A 17699-nucleotide genomic window follows, 5' to 3' on the forward strand; every position below is an offset into this window, starting at 1 on the left:
AGCAGAGGCGAAAAGGAAGATCTTGCGCTGCTTCCAGAACTTCACGTGGTCCGGCTCGAGTTTGAGAGGGGCAGGGAGGCCATTCCAAAGGGAGGCACCTGCAGAGGAGCGAGATCTATCCCCCACTCTCGGCCTAGAGAAGTGTCTGACCCTCAGTGAGTTTGAGGTGGCTGAGCGAAGGGCTCGAGAAGGAAGGTGTTTTGGAAGAGAGAGTTGGATGTAGTGTGGGTCCCAGCTGCAGAAAGCCTTGTGGACGATGCAAAGGGTTGTGAACTTGATCCTTGCAGCCACAGGGAGCCAGTGGAGAGATTTCAGGGATGGAGTGATACGGTCCCTGGGCTTGAGGCCAAGGACAAGGCTTGCAGTCCTGTTCTGCATTAGTTGCACAGGGAAGAGAGTAGGGAAAGGCAGATTAAGAAAGAGGCTGTTGCAGTAGTCCAGCCTAGAGAGAACCAGGACTCTGGAGACCGTGTGCTTCTGGGGGAAGTGGGCAAAGTAAGAATAACTCTGAGGAGGTGCAGCTGGTAGTGGGCCTTCTTAGCAAGGTCTGTGATGTGAGGAGAGAAAGATAGAATGGAGTCGAAGATGACCAAGGTTTTTTGCCTCACAGGAAGGTGAAGGAAGTGGGCCCAAGGAGGGCAGCCAGAGAGAGAGGGAAAGCAGGAGCATGGGTCCCACTGAGAAGGATCTCAGACTTGCTGGCATTAAGGCAGAGATCATTGGAGGCGCACCAATCCTGAAACGCGGATAGACAGTCAGGAATGAGCGAGAGAGGAAAGGAGGCTGAGGGGAGCCTGAAAGAGAGCTTAGTGTCATCCGCATAACACCGAAAGTTAGAGGAGAAGGTAGAGATCAGGTGGCCAAAGGGGCCAAGTAGACATTGAAGAGCCAGAGTGAGAGGTTAGAGACCTGGGGAACACCACATGTGGAGAGAGAGGTGGTGGAGAGAAAGGTCAAGCTAGACCTGGGAGTGTTGGTCCAGGAGGAAGGAGGTCAACCACTCCAGGGCCTGATCCGTAATGCCCAGGTTCTCACAGAGTCGATTGATCAGGATGGTGTGATTGACCGTGTGAAAAGGAGAGGAAAGGTCAAAGAGGATGAGGACAGAAGGAAGGCTTGATTCAAGATTAGAGAGCAGATCTTCACAGGTGTTCAGGAGAGCAGTTTCCGTGCCTCTGGCTGCTCTGAAGCCAGACTGATGGTCCTGCAGACAACCAACAGTTTCAGTGTGGAGAGTAAGCTGGGAGATGGCCAGCTTTTCCAGGAGTTTGCCCAGGAAAGGCGTGACAGAGATCGGGCGATAGTTTGCCGGACAGGTAGGATCGGCAAAATACTTAAGGAGGGGGTGCACAAGGGAGTGCTTGATCCACTGGCAAAAGAGTGATTGCAGAAGTCAGCCAAAGGTGGAGCGAGGGCGTCAATGTGGTCATTGATGGTTCTGGAGGAGCAGGGGAGCTCCTGTTTGGATGACACTTTCATAGATCGGACTTGTCTAGAAACATCGTTAGGTGTAGTCGGAGAGGAAGAGGAGAGGGAGAGGCGGCCAGAGAGGGAGATGAAGAGGAATAGGAGAGAGAACACAGGATGTCTGGAGTTTTAGTGGTGAAATGAGATGCCACAGCCGTACATAGAGCCTGGGAGGGAACAGGAGAGGTGGAGACTGCAGAACGATTGGCCACAGGGGCAACAGTCCCGCAATTGGGCTGCAATGGGCACAGGACAGGGCTGTATGCCAAGCCCAATCTCTACTATGGGTTGTTTTGTGGGGCCTGCAACATCTAAGAAGCCAATGCCCCCGGATTTGTGGTGGACAGTGGCCCACAGTCCCATTATGGTATAGTGGGAGCTGCACCAGGCTGCAACCTAGGTCCAATGGCTATTGTGGGTGGCTTGCTGGGGCGGGGTCATGGTTGAGCCTTATACTCTAGGCAATATATCGATGACTTTCACCTCCAACATGTGCTGTCCAAAGTGACACTTCAGAATGCAATGCAAAAAATATTTTTGTTAAAGGGGAGTTATAGTTCCTTCGTATATGTTAAAAGTGGAATTATGAATACCTTACATACAGTGCTGAAACATTATGAAACTTTTTTAGCTATAAAAACAATTGAAATTCAGTGAAAAAATGGTGTTAAAGGGACGTTGGGGGTTGCAGCGCAAAACGGAAAAACCAAAGAATATCAGCAGTTATGATAAGCAACCATAACTCACGCCCCTATCATTCACTACTAACACCCATGTCAAAGATATCACAATGGCATCATCCATGACATGACTTTTGCACTGGGGCTGTCATCTCTGCACATGGTTTCTCATACCATCTGTAAGCTGATGGCTTCCACATTTTCTTTTCTTTCTCTGCTTTCTCAGATTCACTTCACTGATCTCTTTTGGCCTGTCTTCGCGCCATTTAATTCTGGAGGTCTTCACAAATTTTACATCTGAATCCTTCTAGAAAACGGAGGCCTTTTCTTCCCTGCCTCTATTGTCCGCCCAACCTTTCTCAATTTCCTTTCCCCCTGCTTCCCGCTCTCTTGCCACTTCCACTCGAAATCTAGGTGTTCTTTTCGATCACTCACTGTCCTTTAGCTCTTCCGTTTCTCGCTCCGGTTTCCAGCTTTTTCATATGCAGAGGGCTCGCCGGTTTCTCACTTTTCGTGCCTCTAAACTCCTGATCACTTCTTTAGTCTTCTCTCGTCTTTTCTGTTGCTCTTGCTTTCTCCTGGGTCTCCCAGTCTATCGTCTTGCCCCTCTTCGTTCCATTTATTCCTCCTCCATGCGTACCCTTTGTTCTCTCTCTCCCAGGGACACTATCTTCACTGCCCTGCACCACCTTCAGTAGTTGTCTTTTGACACTAGTCTTCTTTATAATTTCCTAAGCCTGGTTTTTCAATGCCTTCATGGACAAGATGCTCCCATCTCTCCACGCCGGTTTCTTTCTATTCTCCCCTGCGGACTCTTCATACACAATCCTTCTTTCTCCCAGTTGTTCCCCTCTCACCCCCGTGTCTCCTCTCGTTTCTGGTCTTTTGCCCTTCTGGCCCCGAAGCACTGGTACTCTCTCCTTACGTCTGTTCTGTCTTCAGCCAGCCTCTCCCTTTTTGAATCCAGGCTCGAAGACGACCTTCTTTCTCACGAATCTCTCCTCGTTTTTTCGGGACCTTAACGTTGACGGAGTTTTACTTCTTTTGTACCGTTTGATCCTATGTAAAGCGCTTAGCTGCTATATAAATTAAAATAAAATGCAAATACGAAAATTACTGTTGTATCGAAATCGAAGACTGACAAAAGGTCATTATGGAAATCCCTCTCTGCATGCCATTCGTCTCTATTTAACTAAAAATGCCATTATGGAAGCCAAAATGCTCAAAGTAGACCTTTTTAAAGTATTTAAGCATCCTACAATCTGATATCTGGGATCCGAAAACATGGGATTACGTAAAATGTACAATAATAGAGAGATGTGCTCCCAAGCACGTGTTGAGCTGTGTGCACCCAGGGGGCGACGTGCAATGTAGCAGGTTAATATGACATACAACTACTTTTCCCCCAAAATGTTATCTTTTTTTTCCAAACACAATAAATACTTTATCCCACACCCATCTGATTTCCCTTCCAAGTGTGCATTCCAGGGTATGGGTTGCTAATTGTATGTAGAAATATGTTGTTAAGATAAATTACATGAAAATGTAGTATGAAGTGTAATTGGGTGAATTGATTTATTCTGAACGTAAAGAAAGGAAATATAAAACCGTTAGAAAGCAAGTTTTAAATCTTAGTGCATCACTGTATGTTGTTTATATGTGTGTCCACGTTTTGGAATTGCTTCTGATGAGCCAGCTACAAATATAGAAATAACAGGGCACCAACCTACTGTTTCAAGCTCAGATGAACAAAAACACTCCCATATACACTGGCCAAAGCTTCAGCCCAATGGTACCCGCTCACCCCGAATGGTATCGGGTATAGAATGCCAGGGTTCACAGGAATACTGTCAAAGGAGATGAGGAGTAAGACACGTCGGATTGTAAATTTACTTCAGGGCAAAAGATTTACACTCTACTTTTGACAGACCCTTTTTAGAGAGCAAACTCATCTACGATTGTTGACCATCTTTGCAAAATGTATTGTGTGCTGCAATGCATCTTTTTGACTAATGATGGATGTCAACAAAAGGATAAGGCCCACCTCCAAGTTCCGCCCTTGAACCCCCACCCCCTTCACCTTCTGCCAAGGTCAGAGTACACCAGTTCATTTTGTTGCATTTCGACGGCTGTGTACGAAGAAAGGAGCACAAAGGGATACAAGCAGCTGAGCTATCCTCACCACTGGACTTGCACGAGCTGAGCTGGTTCTGGAAGAGGCTCGGGATCCGGATCCAAGGTAGCAGCTGTACTCGGAAGGCTGCCCAAATAAGTCACCCAGCACCCAGACACCCCGCACCACACCAACAAGAGAAGAATGCAGAAAAGAGAAAGAAAGAGAGAGCAGAGTTAGCATGGCAGATAAAGTAGGCAGCTCAGAGAACACACTTAAGGATAAACGAGGAGAATAAGGGGCGTGGAGCAAGGACATTCAAACGGACAGCGGACATGCACACAACACAGGTGGACAGGGAAGAAGGCGAATGTGAGAAGCAGGGGCACCCATAAAGAAACATAAGCATTTAATATACCTGTATTAGATCAGTAAAGGCGCACTTCGACTTATGGTATGATAATTTATTTTCAGTTGTGGTGCAATTTTCAGTTTTCTGACATCTCAATGCAGGGGCGGTCTGCAATCTGCAGCTATCCTGATATTTTGGATCACACCTCACATTAAACCACTCTCCACTGAATCTGCTGGCTACGGCCGATGGGATTTGAATTCCAAACAGCTGCAGAGCCAAAGGTTGCCAACCCTGGTCTCATTAGGTCAGAGGAGCCCATGAAAAGCAGGTCTTCTGCCCATGCAAACTTCCCAATACCTGTCCTCTTTAACAGTAAGCAGTACGTGCAGAAATGCTAACGTCTAATCGACAGGATACCGGAATGCTGGCCACCAATTTCTGAAACTATTGCGGTGGGTGTTCTTACAGAGGCCATTCTTTCTCGCATATACAATTTGCATTTCCTTCTGACCTGCCATTTTCCCTTTTTCTGCCCATTAATTTAGCGCGTTGTCCCTCCCAGCAGCCACCTTAGTCATTGTGAAATCGTAAATATTCAAATAATTCATGGCGAAGAGAAGGAAGTGAAACCATCCTTGAGAAAATAAAAGACTATCAGATGAGAGAAACCCATTCTTCCAAGAAACTCTGCCATTTCAAAAAGTCAAGAGGCCAAAGTTACTATCAATAGGAATTCAAAAACCACGTCCTGCAATTACCAATCTGAACACCTGCCCTTTCTATTCGTTTTTAAGCATTCAGGGCACTTAATTCCCCAAAATGCCTCAGACGTCAGATTTATTCCAACTCTACCTAAATCAGCTATGTTTTCCCCTGCTTTGATTGCACGCTCTACACCTACATTGTGTTCTCCTTCTTAGAGATTTTCCATGAGGATTCATTTTTTTTCCAAACATACTACAACTGATCAATGTTAAGGTTCTGCAGCGTTTGCACATCTCTAAATAAAGCGAGCCCAGTAGCAACTCTTTGTAATCCTTAGCAAGAATCGTCTGGTAGGGTGGAGTCTTTGCCCGGATCGCCTTTACTTTCCCACAACTCAGAGCAAAGTGGTCACCAGAGCTCGTGGCTTAGAGATGACAAACTGGGATTGCAGCCATCACAATTATGTTAAGTGGGAGACACAGATATGACAATTATGTTAAGTGGGAGACACAGATATGACAATCATGTTAAGTGGGAGACACAGATATGACCTGGGCACGTATGCACGGTGTCTCAAGGCTCTGTAAAACGAATCCTGGGGTGGACAACATGTCTTTCAAAGATACTCAAGACATTCTGGTGCAGACAAGACATGGAACTTAACGAGGAGGACAAAGGCAGCCATGGGACGCCGACAGAAGACAGGATCAGTGTGAATAATGCAAAAACATCTTACGCCACGAGAGCTGGAGGCACTATACCGACGGCTCCCACTGTAAAAGCTATCGTCATATATTGGCGCCTGTGAGCAAAAGATACAACCACAGTCAGAAGCTGCGGTTATGTGGATCTTTTAAGGCAGGAGGGAAGAAACGCCAGCACTAGGAGTGTAAAATGAAATGTGCAAAACACCTTTATTGGCCTGCAGGTGAAGATTTGCTGGCATGTCGTGACTTAAAAGTGCCATTCAAGCAGACACTGGGGAGGCCACACAAATACTCAAGATGCCAGGAAAATAAATGTTTAGATAAAGCATGCAAGAAAACGTGCGCTAAGCATGCAGTCATTCAAGATACAATGGAGGCAGTCACTTGAGGCACCATTTATGTTGACCTTTGGTGGTTCCACACATACAGATATTCTGGAGATATCACACATGCCCAAATGAAGGGATGCTAAGCATACAGATGCACGAGGGCGGTCGCATAAGCAAGCCTTTCCAAGATGCTGCATATGAAAGCACTATGGTGTCATGCATGCGGATGTATACTCATTGACCTTTTCACAATTGATCATGAAATGAAGGTCAATTAGGACATATATGCGGGAAAACCTCTGGCAACCCCCCAATCAATCCAAACCCCCGCCAGCCCCTACCCAATCTTATTATATTGTTACCCCAAACCTACCCCACACACATATATATAAAAAGTAAAATAAAGGTAAAGGTCAATTGTGCAGAAGGTCAATTTGGACCATGATTATTAGGTCAATTAGGACAAAGGGTCAATTGCAAAAGGTCAATTAGGACAAAGGGTCAATTGCAAAAGGTCAATTTGGCTAATACCATGCATACAACTACACACTGCACCAAGCATGCATCTGTTTTTTTGTGCTTTGTATGCAAGCACTTGCAATCACACGCACAGCTACTCGGGTGCCAATAGGCAGACACTTGGGGTTGCAACGTGTCCTGAATCCAGGTATGAGGCTATGCCCTCGAAATGTAATCGAACTGACAGAGATTAAGCCATGTGGGAATAAATGATTGTTTTCTGGAGAAGAATTTAATCCAGGTATAGATGGATAGCAAGATTGCGTTCAAGTTTGATCCATGTCCACTCTAGATATTGACACAGGTACAATTACAATGAGCTCAAGGCAAAGATTATCTGTGAACTTTAAAGAAAAGAACTTTGTATTCACAATTGACCCACATATTTGACAACGTACTTCACCTAGGGTTTCCTGCCGTCCACCTATGGAAACTGCATTCTTCAATCACAAAGCTCTCAAAGGATACACTTGAAAACAGACTGGAAGGAGCTGGGGACAACCCTTTCAGCTATGGATGTGCCCTGCCCGCCTGATCTGTGTGCTACTTTCCCAGAGAGCAAGCATGGGCATAAACTCAGAATTCCCTTAGGGATGGCATTCGATTTTCACATCCATGACCACTTTGCTCACAATTTGCTATGCCAGCAAATCATTCATTACTGGCAGTCTGGGAAACCGGGAACACAGGAAAATATTAGCAAGGGCTCGAGAGGGTAAGTGTACAATTGAGAGTAAGAAAGATCTAAACAAACTAGAGGCAGTGCCACAGACAGTGCATGCCTACCCGGAAAGATGTTTCAAGTCATGTCACCTGTTCACTTTACTACCTTCACTAGGATGCCAGTCAACATCAACACCCCAGGGCTCCAAATAGGTACATACAGCCGTCACATATTATTTGAATTCAAAATAAGCACCTAGGGCTCTACAAAAGAAAGGTCTGCTCCAATAGATGGCATACCCCACAGAGCCCTCATCTTTAGATAGATCTCTGCCAGCGCAGCTGGCATAAGAAACATTTTCACCCAGCGGGGGCATCTGGTGGTCAACTGAGACTCTGGATGCGACGACGGTGACATTACAAATAGGGTACACCAAGCAGCACGGCCTTTTTTCCACATGCTGCTTGAGGAACGTTTAACTCTCCCTCTGAATTTTGCTCTGCGTCATACCAAACTTTCTCAATGTTTAAAGTTAGGAGTAAAAAGATAGTTTAGGAGTAAAACAGTATGTCCCATTCCCAATTGGAGTAGAAGTGAGTCGGAATATGTTTTAACTGTAAATGGACACGCTTTTGTAATAAATGTGTATATAGTATCCATGCACATTAAAATATGAATGTTTCCAGGAAGTAATACAAGTTCCTTCCTTTGATACTACATACTTTTACTGTTACTACATACACTACTGGTCCAAACGTATCCATGTGAAACATGCTCCTATGTGTCAGTTTCTTGTTTTTCATTGGGAGTATTTGTACTCCCTAATTTTCTTTTTTGAGAGTAGTTGCTTATATTTAGGGAGTAGAAGTGGCCAATACACCCCTTATCTGTAGGGCTGAGAACAAAACAAACATCAGCCCCACACAGCCACACTTCCAAGCCTCAAAAAGGGCCTAAAAGAAGGCCAAACTGCCAGCTTAACTCTGAAATACTTTCTCGTCTGTTGGTCGAACCTGTAAAAGAGACATCCAGTAGACGCAAGTACATCTGTGATCACTGCATTCCAACCAGATCACGTTGCTGCATAAACATGGCCAAATGTCACCGTTTCAAAATCAATTCCCAAGCTTTACCTTGGAAACCCATGTGTTCACGCCCTGCTCAGTTAGAGCTGCATATGCTACCCAATAGCTTTACAAGATCGCAGTTATTATGCGTACACCTTAACAATTTAATCCAGTTTGTTTCTATATACTTTTGAAAAAATGTATTGCCCGAAGCAGTGTTCATACACAAGTCTATGTTGGCCAATGCATTTCAGGCATAGTCCGTCCTCAGGGCTAGAACCAGTGTGTATCTCGACCCAAGAGTCGACTGTGATTCGCATGCTCTGGCATGAAGCCAGTGAGTAAGTGGCTGTCTGCCTCTCTAGCATATCTATAGTCTATGCAGTTCCAACATGGGTGGAAGCTGGGAACGGATAAGGCAACAACCCTTGGTTTTGAAGTATTTACTCTAGTGTCTACAGCTTTGCCATTGAGTTCTGACAAACATTTAGGGATGATATCAAATGATTTGAATGGATGAATTTTGGTTGAAATATAAGAGTGGTGCCCACCTATTTTACTGTACAGTCACAAAGCCTGAATAACTACTTAGCTTGGGTGAACTCTATCTGGCTTCATCTTAACTACTGGAAGCTGCAGGAGGTTCTGCCAACACAAAGAAATGAGCTCTGGCAGCCCCCGGCACCCCTGACTATTTTAAGGTTAAATGCTCAGATGTTACAGTTGGTAGGGGTCCAGGCCATTTCCACGGGATTGCATTTTAATATTAGTTGGCTACATGGGAATGACCCCTTCATGCCGCTGGACAGGCGTGCAGTTATAGTAGGAGCCTTCGTGACTAGCCACTTGGGCTACTGTAATGCACTCCAGTGGGATAGTTCAGGGCCACAGACTATTCACGCCTCAGACTCGGTCAGACCAGAGGAGATGAAAGATGTTGGGATCCAGCCTTTGTGACACTTGACCACGTTCTTTTCATGACAGCACACCTGTTTCTAGAGCAGGCCCTGCTGGAGTGTAAAGTGTGTGTGGCAGCAGGGTTAAGACCAGCGAGGAGATGCAATTGATGTCAGAAGGGCCACTTATAAAGGTCCCGAATGAGAGACATTAATGAAAACCAATACAGAGGACCTCCTTTCTTTGCCTGTTAATCAGCATGGCCCATCCATAGCCCGTTGGAACGTGTTGTACTGGGCTCCCTCCTGCCAGAGTCACAGTACCACTACTTTTTTGGCACACTTCAAACATTGAGTTATCCTATTCACCCTTTCAGAAGAAAACGTACCCTCTCTAAACACAGCAGCCAACAGAGACATGTGTTATGCGTTTGATCGATTCTTCATACTGCCTAGTCTTGCCTACGTGCTTTGAACCACCCGCAAGCAGTGAGGTAAACGCATTATTGAAATACATTGGGGAAGGTGCACATGTGATGGGGACGGTGCACGTGCGATGGGGTAAGTGCACGTGCGATGGGGTATGTACACGTGAGATGGGGGATGTACACGTGCTATAGGGTAAAACCCTGTGCAAATTGCAAAACGTGACTGCGACGGGGAGAATGTGAACCAAGGACAACAAGTGGTTTCTTAGCGAGGCACCAACCCTGTAACTTCTGGACGGCAAAGCATCGTAGGACAGCATGGAGGGCTGAAAGAGGTAAACAGACAACTTCGGGGGTTAGGAAGAAGACAACATTCAGGGAAGAAGGATGCGGAAAGATTTTACATAAATTAAGTGCATACTATTCATATCTGTTTTGCGAACCCTACCTGTACGGAACCAGTAAGGCTTCCAGAAAAGGAACACATCCTAAAAAGCCTAAATAAACGAAGGGAGGGAAAGTGTCATCCGCAAGGTCACTGGGCAGCTTTGCGTTCCAGCGTATTCTAGCCCATTGGAGCCTTTATAGACGTGAAAGCCCCATCCATTTGCAAATAAGGGGTGGTCTTCTCCAAAATGAAGCAGCGCAGCCTGAACTGAAAGGTAGGTCACATTCCTTCTGCACAGCACCACCCAAAAACCAAAGGGTGTGCATGGTCAGAAGGGGACATGCGTTTCGCTCAATAGTCTTAGCTGAAAAACTGCCTCGGCAAACAAACTAGCCCTCGAAATTGGCCACTTGTGTACATACATGGTGTGCTCCCCAGAGGAGGTCGGAGCCATATGAAAACATTCCGCTAGATGTCACTGGCGCGCCAGGTTTTCCGTCCCAGAAGGCCTCCTATGTCATAGCTACAGTGTGACTGTCCATTAGTTACAGCAGTTCGCTACTTCTCAAGACCTCGGCCCTTGCCCCTTTCCGGCCCTGCAATAGATTGCACATCCTACTAAGAGCAGGGAGTGAGGCAATAACAATGCAACTTTCGGCTATCGCCGGACTACACACTGGGTTTCACTGCTGCACCGATATCGGACCACTGGCTGTGATCGTGAAAAAAGGCTGGCGTGACAAGAGATTCTTACGTATCCCTTCATGAATTAGGGGTTCATAAAAAAATGCCCCCACCCACCCACCCAAACTCCTGCGAGTTCAGCGGCAATAACACTCTGCAGTACCGAACTGGCCTACAGGGAACTCGGGCGATGCCCGGCGGGCCTCTTTTGCGTGGGTATGCTGGTTGTCTGCTCGCTTACCCTCTCCCACCTGCACCCTGCCAATGTCCTGCCATCTCTCTCCAACCTCCACATCTCTATGTAGAAAGTAAGTAGTTATGAAGCGCCCAGTGCGCTATTACTCACTCCTACAAATGTTATATATCAGTGTTCTTCCTACATTGAACTTTTTAATGCATATATAGGGACACGTGTTTAAAAAAAAAAATCACAATTTGGACCTATTTGTATTCCCTGTGGGAGAACCCGTCCCATTCGCCCTTTGGAGGGGTAGGGCTTGCTTGCACGTGTAATGTCTGGCCAGTCCCTTTCACAGCACTTTCCAGGGCCACTTGTGGATACCAGTTCACCGCCCTACACACTCTGGCTACTTTCAGCCACTGCTGCACCAGCGGTGGGTTTGCTTGACCTAACCCAAAGGGCAGCGCACAACACAACAGGCAGCACAGAGCACGCCTGGGAAAATCACTTTGCCAACGTTTAGGAAACTGTGATAGTGCTGTCAGCAGATGCTAAAAATAGCCCATGCAGTTTACTGCCGAGTAGTGCTTGAAAAAGAACAGGTACTGGGCGATCCGGTATTTTTGGCCTGATGTGAACAGGATGTCGTGTCAGAACTAGGCGTGTCATGGGAGACCGCGGCAGGGCTGGGTCTGCTAAGGCAGGTCGAGCAGAGCTAGTTGTGACAAAAGCCCCGTGCAGAACAAAGTCACAGAGCAAGTCATGGAACCACAGTAACAAAAAAGACAAAGGCCCCAGAGCCAGCTGTAGTATCAGAGATCGAGCCTAGGCTAGGAGTGGCACTAAGTCCGAGTTAAAGTTTATCATTCATTTGTATAGCGCACCCTGCCATAGCTTATGGCTTCGAAGCGCTTTGACTGTCGGAGCGGCAAAGGGAATCAGACGGGAAGGTAGAGGCCAATCGTAAATCAATTGTGGTATCACAGTCCAGAACAAGCAGGTCCAAGGAACTAAATGCCAAGCCAGTAAAAGAACAGTGATACCAGACACCAACACGGTGGTGAAGCCACAGATTGCAAAGGCACCAGATCCGGGGATCGGGGACCGAGAGCGAGCTAGCGGCGACTAAACCAGAGCTTGTAGGAGCCGTCACCAGTGGCATCAGAGACTGAGCTAGTCGCAACACTTGTGTCCCAGCGGCAGCGCATCCCGGCACCAGAGTCCAAGCCAGAGACCACTGTGGCGCCAGAGTTCAGAGCAGCGCGGGCTCCAGCCGCAGCTCCGCTGAGTCCCAGAGAGCGACCTGGGATATGTCAAAACTAGGCCTGGCACAGTAGAGGCCAGGGCCAGTCATGGCCCAGAGTCTGATCCAAGGAAAACAACAACAGTCTGGGAATTAAAAGACGTTGAAAGTCGGAACCAGAAGCTGGACACTAGTTTGGCCAACATAGCAACTAACTCTTGAGTAAAAGATGCCCAGCAGGCTACCAACTATCGGGTTGCAGGCTGTGAAATACATATAAACATTAACTAGGGGCACATGAACTGGGCAACACAGAAAAATACAACACAGGATGCAGTTATTTCCACACCGCGGACAAGTGTCAAAATGATGCACCAAAGCACAACTGAGCAACTGCACGGAATACAATCAGATGAAGGGTAAACCACAGCCGGGTTTGGGGCAGGCAAGGTCCAATTTGAAGGGTATTTTACATGTATTCCTAGCAATATAGAATTCACACACAGCAAACACTGCAAGCCACACAAAACAATGGGGTTTCGTGCAATTTAAAATAGGCTTTTAATTTAATCTGTACTGAACATATATTCTTTGAAGAATGATTGTACAGCTCGCGGGTTCATTAGCATTCAATGTGCAGCCAGTCTCAAAATAGGAGGCATATATTGGACGTAAATATAATAAGCAACACGGGTCAATTAACTTTGCTGGGATGCTTCAAGTCGGAACCTTGTTCTCATGTGACCGCCTTTTCCTTTGAATTATTCGATGTGAAATAGGTGCATTGCTGTGAGGGCGCCGGAAGTGTGAGAACGAGAAGGAGCACCTCTTCAGCCAGTGTAAGAAACCTCCCATGTGTCTGAGAGAAGGGCCTACAGCGTCAGGGTCGCTTCTGTAGCCTCCATGCTTGTATTGCTCTTATTCTTTAGTGTCCAGAAGGTGGGATTCAGCTCTTTCAGTTAGCCAACCAAAGTTGCCATGCGAATCCTTCCCAGCTCTGCTTATGCTATATCCACCTCCACTCTAGATAGGAGATGGCAGGTCTCGCTCCTGGCCGGCTTTCACTGTCCCCCAAGACTTTAACTGGTCCGGGGTTAGCTGGGGGAGAGTCCTGGCAGCCTTCAAAAAGTGCTCCCAAACTGGGGCTCTGCCAGGCTCACTGCCACACCCCTCCACCCCCCTTTTCCCGAGTAGCCCTAGAGGCGCCAACCACCTCAGGCAGCCATTTAGCTCAGCAGAGCCGTGTGGTTAAAGGACTGCCTGAGAGGTCAGAGTGTGATTGCTTACAAATAGACAACATTGAGAGGCGCGACCTTGCAGGCAGCCCTTTAACCACACGGTTATGTTGAGTTAAAGGGATACCTGGGGGGTTTGGAACCTCACACAAAGAACCAAAAGGAGGCGGGAAAAACGGCAGTCAATTATTTTGGGGCACCCTCTTCCTTTTGTTTCTTAATCACTTTCTCTGACTCCTGCAGGTCCCCCAACACTTATACGCCTTCTTGTTAGAGCCCCCCTCAAATCCCCACCCCACTTAAAGCACTGCTGTCACCCATCGAGTGCCATGATGTGCCAGGCTTAATGCTAATGCCAACATACTGTTTAATGCCTGAGCCTATATTTGTCACAATCAAAGCCTTCCTACTCTCTTGAAGACACCCTTCACACCTGCAGTTTCTTGTACGTCCAACATATCTATATAACAGTAACTTGCATATGCCCTTTCAATGATACTAGTTATTTCCAATCCGCCAAGCGGGTCTTGAATGTCCCATTATACCTCTGCCATCCCTATGGCAAAGTGCCCAGTGAATAGATTGTCATTGTTGCTTCCCATCTGAGGCACTGACGGCGCGTGCCAGCTCTGTGGGCCTCTAGCAACAGAATCAATTCTCGGATAGCACTCAGCCACACATGTAACTTGCCACTTTCCAGCTCTCGGGAATCCGAGTGTCGCCACGGATTTGTAGACTGCACTCGTTTTGGGATACAATCCATCTGTGTCGGCAGTTGCAGAACAGTGCAGAAATCGTTGCTAAGTTTCACACGCCCCATCAGAAACTCAGTAATCCAATGAAAGACGTTGTTGATCACTAGTTTTCATTGGGGGTGTAAATGTCCACTGGCATACATTTCATGCATTCTAATTGGCCAAATACTGGCAGCTTTTTACTGTCCATTCCCCTAAAGTTCGAGGTGATTTAATGAGAATAATTTCCCCTCATCTGCTGCTCTGAAATGATAAGTACGAGAAATTAGAATTGAGACTGCAGTGGGGCCTCGTCGTCATGCCTAATATGCATCTCCCAAAATAAGGCCACATCTGCCCTCATGTGTAAGAGCCTTCCTAGCACGCACATGAGCTTGCCACTTACGAGGGGTGTTCATCATCTAAATTCGGACAACCATGGTTCCCAATATCAGGGAGAAGTGCACTTTCAATGTCCCCTTCACTCACCCTTATGCGAACCATAAATTGACACTCCAGCAAAAAAGAGGATTGCAATGGTATGACCGTGAACAAAAGAAACCTCTCCGTCTACCCCTGCCAACTCCCCTCAGTATTCACTGGGACTGATCCCTGCCCTCGTCGTCCCAAAGCATAATCAGAGAAGGTAACCTGACTCGGGTATGCTGAACTGGGCTACCTCTTCTCTTATAGCTACTAGGTAATGCCAAATTATGAGTGAACCATGGACTGTGCAATAGGTTTATGACTTCGTGGAGTTCAACAGGAAGCGCTGCCCCTTCAGTTTTCATTTTACACCGTTTTCTTGGTCATGTTTAGCCACTTCCTGGATCGATTCCCTGTGTCTGGCTCATCTTTTACGAGGGTTTGAATCCTAATATGTAGGCTACTTCCGCCTTTGAATTTGGTTTTAGGGTTAATGTGAATGACTATTTCCTCCACCAGAAGGCTCCTTTCTTGCTGAAGCCAATCTAGCATTTTGTTCACATCCTTATTTTTTCACCTTCTGTAATGGCACAGCAGGCTGAAAAAAGATGGTTGGGAAGGTTGTCCATTGCAATTACCAGTAGTTATGAGTACTGCAAGCTTCCCATCCATCTTTCTTGTGTTTAAGTTCCCCTAAATTGTATGGGCATGCTCAGACGCGGGTGGCAAGCGTCCCAAATTATTTCCAAATGATGATGCCGAAGGGGTGAGGAACATGTCCGGCCCGGGTTGCTTATGGTTCTGTGACGAGGAGACGTGCTGGAGTAATTCGTACAGTGCCTTTTGGGGTGAGACCAAGCCTGATACATGGTTTTCCCCCCAGTCTGCAAAGGCTGAAAAACAATGGCCTGACAGGCTGTCCACAGTAATTGCTAGTGGTCATGATTAATTAAAAGCTTTTCCACTCATCAATTTGAACAAATGGCAGCCTTTGCCTAGTACGGAACAACCTATTGATTACTTAACTGCAACAAAACACAGAAAAATGACTTGATTAAACAGACTAATACCATTTCTTTGCTAATTTAGATAATTTGCTTATGATATATACATATATTGGATAGCCAGCCTAGGAGGGGAACATATATACATATACACACGCACAAACACATTATACGTATATATTCCCAGGCTGACTTTTCCAGATTGCCAAAGAGATGGGCCTGAGGGTCTCACAGGAGCAACTGATGACGGACGCGGTATTCTATTTATGGCTGGTTAAACAATATAGATGTGTGTTTCTGGAGCAGTAACAAAGAACCAGACAAAAATATGCAAGAAGCAGAAGACACAGACCCGGCTCCCATTCTGAGCAGCTGGCTGGCTTTTAGAGTTGGCTCCGCTGCTTGGAAGGCCCAGATCAGAGTGGTAGGTACCCTGCAGGTAAAAGGAAAGAGAAAGAGGGACAGGCAGGAAGGGAAGAACAAACAACTGTAAACACATGTTTACTGGCAATACTTTACAAAGCGCCTACACGGAATATGCTGTGAACAGCTTGCTCAGAACGAACTAGTCTTTGGCAATGCTTTCGTCAAATAGCCTCCTAATAAACAGGGACAAAGTATATACCGACTGAGAAGCTGACGCCCATGTCCGCAGAAACCCAATTTTATCGACGCTATTCCCGCCTCCCGCCCTCCCCACTCCCTTGACAGACTAAATTAGGCGGAAAACAGGCAGACCAATAGGGCAGGAGTACAGGAAGTGACATCAAGCTTCCCCTGAAATCTATTAAGACTGAAATAGACAAGATGGCAGCAAAGTATTACATGATGTCAATTTTCCTTCCCAAATTAACTCATCGCAGACTCTGCTCGCTTCCCTGCAGAAGTTGGAGATTCTGTGTAGTGAGGATGGAAGGGGAATCACTGGTCTTTTGAATGTGTGGAGGGGTGGTGGTGGTGGTCTTTGGTGGGTAAATGGAGCATGCTCTTCCACCTGGCAATCAGCAAGGAGCAAAGGAAGCAATTCTGTTTGAAGGTGGGATGGGGACCTGCCAGGTCGTCACTTTTGTGGTGCTGGTTTTTCAGAAACTATTGCTGACAAGCATAGAGGCCCTGTGATGGACTGGAGTGAAACCACTTTGCATGTAAACAATAAAATGCACCTGAGCGCCCCAGAATGCATCCAAAATAAACTCTGTTGACAGGACAGACAATCAAAAACATGCGGCAATTAGACAAGCAATCATTGAATATTTATGTAAAGTTTAACCCTCTTCCATACTTACCCTCATTTTTTATAAGCACTCTTGACACCCTTCTCTGCTAAAACCACAAGGGTAATGCCCCCCCTTTCCATTACTCACTTTTTATCCCTTTTCCTCACACTCCAAAGTCATTTCGTATGTTAGCCACGTGGTCCTGTATTTTATGGCCCCCCTCTCAAATGTTACAGACCTGACTATTCCCCACACCACCAGCACCTTTCCTTCAGGTACGCCGCATTCCATTGCTCTTGCATACCTACGCGTGCATGGCCCCGTCACCAGGGCACAGTATCATCCATTCTTCAAAGTAAACCAAGTTTTAACAACATAGAATTATTAATTCTTCAATTATCAACTATACGGTGTTCGCCATCTTCAGGAACACTCATCTTCCCCTGCCCTACTGGCCATTATTACCCTCTTTCAGGGCCTCTGCGACCGTGCAGCATCTTTTTTTTCCTTGCCACAATTCAAAACATCCATATAATTATTGGAGCTCATATTCCTCCATCCTCTGCTGCGACTTCTCAGCCCTCCATAGGTCGCACTCCCCCCCCCCAGGTTTTAGGGCTTTGACGACTACTGAGGTACTTCGTCTTATTAAGCAAA

General features: G+C 46.4%; 1 protein-coding gene across 25 annotated transcripts in view; it reads right to left on the reverse strand.

The window, feature by feature from the left end:
* LRRFIP1 (LRR binding FLII interacting protein 1) overlaps window positions 1-17699 on the reverse strand; it is an 813895-nt gene that overhangs the window by 364515 nt on the left and 431681 nt on the right. For 11 of the 25 annotated variants that reach the window (XM_069615974.1, XM_069615976.1, XM_069615973.1 and 8 more), the window contains 4 exons: window positions 16178-16258; window positions 10212-10256; window positions 6057-6122; window positions 4330-4407 (listed from right to left, as the gene is read on the reverse strand). The exons of 6 other annotated variants lie outside the window; for them this stretch is intronic. In XM_069615974.1, the coding sequence (XP_069472075.1) occupies window positions 4330-4407; window positions 6057-6122; window positions 10212-10256; window positions 16178-16258 (270 nt within the window). The remainder of the gene's footprint in view (window positions 1-4329; window positions 4408-6056; window positions 6123-10211; window positions 10257-16177; window positions 16259-17699) is intronic. 8 more of the 25 variants (XM_069615975.1, XM_069615964.1, XM_069615955.1 and 5 more) reach the window with 4 other exon arrangements.

The sequence above is a fragment of the Ambystoma mexicanum genome, chromosome 9 (assembly GCF_040938575.1).
Source record: "Ambystoma mexicanum isolate Mex_15411 chromosome 9, UKY_AmexF1_1, whole genome shotgun sequence".
Classification (NCBI taxonomy): Eukaryota; Metazoa; Chordata; class Amphibia; order Caudata; family Ambystomatidae; genus Ambystoma; species Ambystoma mexicanum.